The sequence below is a fragment of the Solanum dulcamara genome, chromosome 6 (genome assembly GCF_947179165.1).
Source record: "Solanum dulcamara chromosome 6, daSolDulc1.2, whole genome shotgun sequence".
In the NCBI taxonomy this organism is placed as follows: Eukaryota; Viridiplantae; Streptophyta; class Magnoliopsida; order Solanales; family Solanaceae; genus Solanum; species Solanum dulcamara.
The window spans coordinates 3,797,650-3,802,755 of NC_077242.1; the positions used below are offsets into that span (position 1 = coordinate 3,797,650).

The 5,106-nt window shown below is 30.0% G+C and overlaps 1 protein-coding gene across 1 annotated transcript; it reads left to right on the forward strand.

The window, feature by feature from the left end:
• Positions 1–2,604: 2,604 nt before the first annotated feature.
• LOC129892191 (gibberellin 2-beta-dioxygenase 1-like) lies at positions 2,605–4,152 on the forward strand. The gene is made up of 3 exons (XM_055967749.1): positions 2,605–3,141; positions 3,231–3,579; positions 3,711–4,152. The coding sequence occupies exons 1-3, from the start codon at positions 2,753–2,755 to the stop codon at positions 3,957–3,959; spliced, it is 987 nt and encodes a 328-aa protein (XP_055823724.1). The 5' UTR covers positions 2,605–2,752; the 3' UTR covers positions 3,960–4,152.
• The last annotated feature ends 954 nt before the right edge of the window (positions 4,153–5,106 follow it).

A 5,106-nucleotide genomic window follows, 5' to 3' on the forward strand; every position in this document is an offset into this window, starting at 1 on the left:
ATATTTGATACCTAAGATAATATTAGGGACTTCTATGAGTCAATAGATTCACGAATGACATATATTTGACAAGTCACAAACGTTATAATGTGAAGGAAGGATATTCCATAAAGAGTGCCATGTAAAGCCATAATTAGGGGTGTACATGGACCGGGTTGGTTCGGATTTTTTATAAACCAAATCAAACCATTTGTGTTGGGTTATTAAATCTATAAACCAAACCAAACCAATAAAAGTCGGGTTTTTCGATATCAATTTTTCTCGGGTTTTTTCGGATTTTTTTGGGTTTCTCATAGTATCTAATAAAAAACACAGAGCAGTGCTTCTTAAAAAGAGTTCTAGTACAAAATATCAACATATAAGATGGAGACACAACACTGTTTGAAGTTTTAACTTTATAATATAACTTTATAAGATGAGCTTTTTTTGTATATTATTTAGATGAGCTTCTCAAGTCCAAATCTAAATGTAAGAAAGAAAACAAAAATTATGAAAAAATTTTAAAAAATATTTATAAATTACATTTTAATAAATATTTTTATGTATAACATAATTTAAAAGTAGTATATCTATAATCGGGTCGGTTTGGGTTCGGTTTGACTTTTTTTAGTTAAAACCAAACCAACCCTATAATGGTCGGTTTTTTTTTTCAAACACTAAACCAAGTCAAACCAAACCACTAGCCGGGTTTTTTTCCGGTTTGGTTCGGTTTGTCGATTTGGTGCGATTTATCGGTTTATCCTGTACAGCCCTAGCCATAATTGGTCCATATAATTATTTTGTGGGGGGAAAGGCTACGTACCTTCTTTTTTTATTCCAACTGATCACCAAGACAATTTATCTGGTAGTGACTCAGAAAAGAAAAAAAGTACACAAAGGGAGAAAAGAAGGGGACAATGTTTTCGTTTTTAATATTCTATTGATGTTCGATATTTATATTAAAATTTGACTGATTAATTTGGATTCACACATTAAATTTAATTAATTTTTTTTGTTAGAAAGGACATAAATATAAATCTCTTAATTAAAAATAAAGTAATTTCAACCAGCACACGAGAATCTATGTTAGTAACCATGTTTAATCTTGGTACACATTTCCACAATATTGTCAATCCTAGGTCCACCGTCCAAATTGCACTCACTCACATAGTACTAAGATTTAAAAAGCAAGTTTTCTTATGCTTTTTTATCCATATCCTAATCCTCCTCTATGATCGCATTTAGTTCTTGTGAGTTCCAATTTAGGAGGTGACGTTTAACTAGACATAACATTTGAAAAAGTAAGAACAAACTTTTGAAATTTGTTATAACTAAAACAAAATCATACTATTTATCTGACTTACGAAGAATAATATGAAAAATTTAAAATTAAAATTATTTTTAATATTTATGGAGTTTGAACCCTTCATGTGGATATCAAGAGTGAAAAGTAGGGAGCGTACCAATTATTCTAGTCCTCCCTTCCCTTGATTTCTATATTTATGTAATTAGTTTGATATATTTTGAATATATATATATATATATATTTGACATTATTTTATTTCTCAATTATTTTTTTTACAAATATCAATAGTTCTAACTCATTTACAAATCAAATCAACTCTAAAACTTCCATCAACCCTTTTCTTTTTCTCGTAATACTCTATTTGTTTATGATGACCAAACAAAAAATTAGGCAATTTATTTCCTCTAATTTGTTACAACCTTTCTATCCATGGTTATCATTAGGGGTGTACATGGACCGGGTTGATTCGAATTTTTTACAAACCAAACCAAACCATTTGTGTCGGGTTATTAAATCTATAAACCAAATCAAACCAATAAAAGTCGGGTTTTTGATATCAATTTTTCTCGGGTTTTTCAGGTTTTTTCGGTTTTTTCGGTTTTTTTTTGGGTTTCTCGGGTTTTCATAGTATCTAGTAAAAAACACAGAGCAGTACTTCTTAAAAAGAGTTTTAGTACAAAATATCAACATATAAGATGGATGCAGAACAATGTTTGAATTTTTAACTTTATAATATAACTTTATAAGATGAGTTTTTTTTGTATATTATTTAGATGAGCTTCTCAAATCTAAATCTAAATGTAAGAAAGAAAACAAAAATTATGAAAAAGTTTTAAAAAATATTTATAAATTACATTTTAATAAATATTTTTATGTATAACATAATTTAAAAGTAGTATATCTATAATCGGGTTGGTTTGGGTTCGGTTTGACTTTTTTTAGTTAAAACCAAACTAACCCTATAATGGTCGGTTTTTTTTTTCAAACACCAAACCAAGTCAAACCAAACCACTAGTCGGGTTTTTTTTCCGGTTTGGTTCGGTTTGTCGGTTTGATGCGGTTTATCGGTTTGCCCTGTACAGCCCTAGTTATCATATCCTTTCTAGACTTTAATTTACTACAACCTTTCTATTCAAAGTTAGGATAAGATCTACGCGGATTCTATTATTTTCAGATTTTACTTTATTACAGACTTTATATACACAATTAGAATATGATCCGCGTATATTCTATTATTTTTGAATTTTACTTTATTACAACATTTCTATCTACAATTAGAATAAGATTTGTGTATGTATTGGGAGTTTTGGACCGGTAAGTCCTATAAATAGGAAAGCAGGTGTTGCTTTATAGTATTCATCATACAGTTGTAATTAGAAACAAGAAATACTTGTCCTTGATAATAATACCCAAAGTTTTGATCTTTTTCATTTTTGTGTCAACCTACTGTAAATTTCATCAGAAACAATGGTGGTCTTAACAAAACCTTCCATTGATCACTTTTCCATAGTCAACAACTCTTTCTTCAATGATATTCCTGTGATAGACCTCTCTAAACCTGACTCCAAGAATCTCATTGTTAAGGCTTGCGAAGAATTCGGATTTTTCAAAGTCATAAACCATAATGTCCCTATGGAATTCATAAGTAAACTCGAATCAGAAGCAATCAAATTCTTCTCTTCTCCCCTTTCTGAGAAACTAAAAGCAGGGCCTGCTGACCCTTTTGGCTATGGAAATAAACAGATTGGACAAAATGGCGATATCGGTTGGGTTGAATACATTCTCCTTTCAACAAACTCTGAATTCAATTACCAGAAATTTGCATCTATATTAGGTATAAATCCAGAAAACATTCGGTAAGTAAGACATTAAAACAGAGTAAATGTCTTAAAATCTCGATTCTTGTTTTTTTATCATTTCTTGATTTTTGTTGTTGTTAATGCAGAGCTGCAGTAAATGATTATGTGTTAGCAGTGAAGAAAATTTCCTGTGAGATTCTTGAAATGATGGCGGAGGGATTAAAGATTCATTCAACGAATGTTTTCAGTAAGCTTTTGATGGATAAAAAGAGTGACTCTGTTTTCAGGCTCAATCATTATCCTCCATGTCCTGATATTCAAGAATTCAATGACAAAAATTTGATTGGATTTGGAGAACATACCGATCCACAAATCATATCGGTTTTAAGATCCAATAATACTTCCGGCCTTCAAATTTTACTCAAAAATGGCCACTGGATTTCTGTGCCACCTGATCAGAATTCATTTTTCATCAATGTTGGTGACTCATTGCAGGTACACAACAACATTCATCAATTTTCTTACTTGTCTTGAGAAAAAGTTGAAGCTTTATAGTTACGTGTTCCACAGAACTCAAAAATGGTCGTTTAGAACTCATAAACTAAAAATCTTAAATTTGCGTACAGGTGATGACTAATGGGAGGTTTAAGAGTGTGAAGCATAGGGTATTGACAAACAGTGTGAAATCAAGACTATCAATGATATATTTTGGAGGACCACCATTGACTGAAAAGATAGCACCATTGCCATCACTAATGGAAGGAAAAGACAGCTTGTACAATGAATTTACATGGTTTGAGTACAAAATATCTGCTTACAAATTTAGGCTGGCAGAAAACAGATTGAACCTGTTTGAGAAAATTGCAGCCTCATAGTGATTTTTCTTAGCTAAGAGCGAGAAACTTATTCAGAATTTGAAGTTTATCGTTATATATATATATATATATTTAGTAGATATCTCAACAGATATACAGAGTTTGTATCAAAAGGGTAGTTGATTATTCTCTCAGACATATGTAACTACTTGTCTTGTGTTTATAATACAAGTTGAAAAATCATAATTATCAATAGTGTGTACTCTTAAATCCTAGTGTTTCAAAAAGAAAGTTTAAAACATGAGATTAGGATAATCTGGTACATTTTATATATCTTTGATTTAAGAATACAAGGTTCAAAAACATTATTTACTTTCTCAAATTTAATGTCAACTCAATACTAAACAAACAAATTGAAACTTAGAAAATAATAATTTGTACCTCAACTGAATTGCTATGTTAATTGCTTCAATATTGAGAGAAAAGGGACTATATATAAAACACTGAAATTTATCAAGCCATCGAATCGAAAAACTCAAATGATTTTCCTTTGATCACGTAACAATTTGTCGTTCGATTAAATATTTTTATTACTGAATGCTTTAAAGGAGTCCATAATTATTTTTTTCCTTTATCGATAAAGGTTCATCAAGATGTAAGATAGTATAAAGTATTTAACCCCCATTATTTTTTCAAAATTTTATATTGCAATTTTTAAAATAGTTTGTGTATGTGAACCACTGATATTAAAGAGAGATTTCTTTCTAGATAGGGTTATGAGTAGGAACTTATGAACATGTTTGTGATAGCGTGTACTATCATCAACCAAGTTACTGATACTTCTCATGATTATTCCCATTTTGTTTTCACAAAAATAACAAAGAATGTTCTTGTATTTATGCTTCTTTCTCACAATATTAAATGGCATCAACAATATATGGAACAAAAAGAACATCACCAATGATTTGATATTTACAGCAATTCTTTATTTCTTTCAATCAAATCAATTAGAATTGACAACTGGAACACATATGAATTATGAAATAGGACCATTCTATGAAAATGAAGGCTATCCATGATAATGCACTCAAATGTGACATCACTGTATCAAAAAAATCTTTTAGGGACAATTACTCCGTAAAGTCTATAGTGACATTGGATCCAATGATAATTAACTAATGTTGGTAAAGATTTTCATACTCTTTGT

Bases quoted from the DNA above. Each gene is read 5' to 3' on its own strand.
- LOC129892191 (XM_055967749.1), top strand. From the start codon at position 2,753: ATGGTGGTCTTAACAAAACCTTCCATTGATCACTTTTCCATAGTCAAC. The intron at 3,142-3,230 runs GTAAGTAAGACA...TTGTTAATGCAG, and splicing joins ATAAATCCAGAAAACATTCG to AGCTGCAGTAAATGATTATG. The intron at 3,580-3,710 runs GTACACAACAAC...ATTTGCGTACAG, and splicing joins ATGTTGGTGACTCATTGCAG to GTGATGACTAATGGGAGGTT.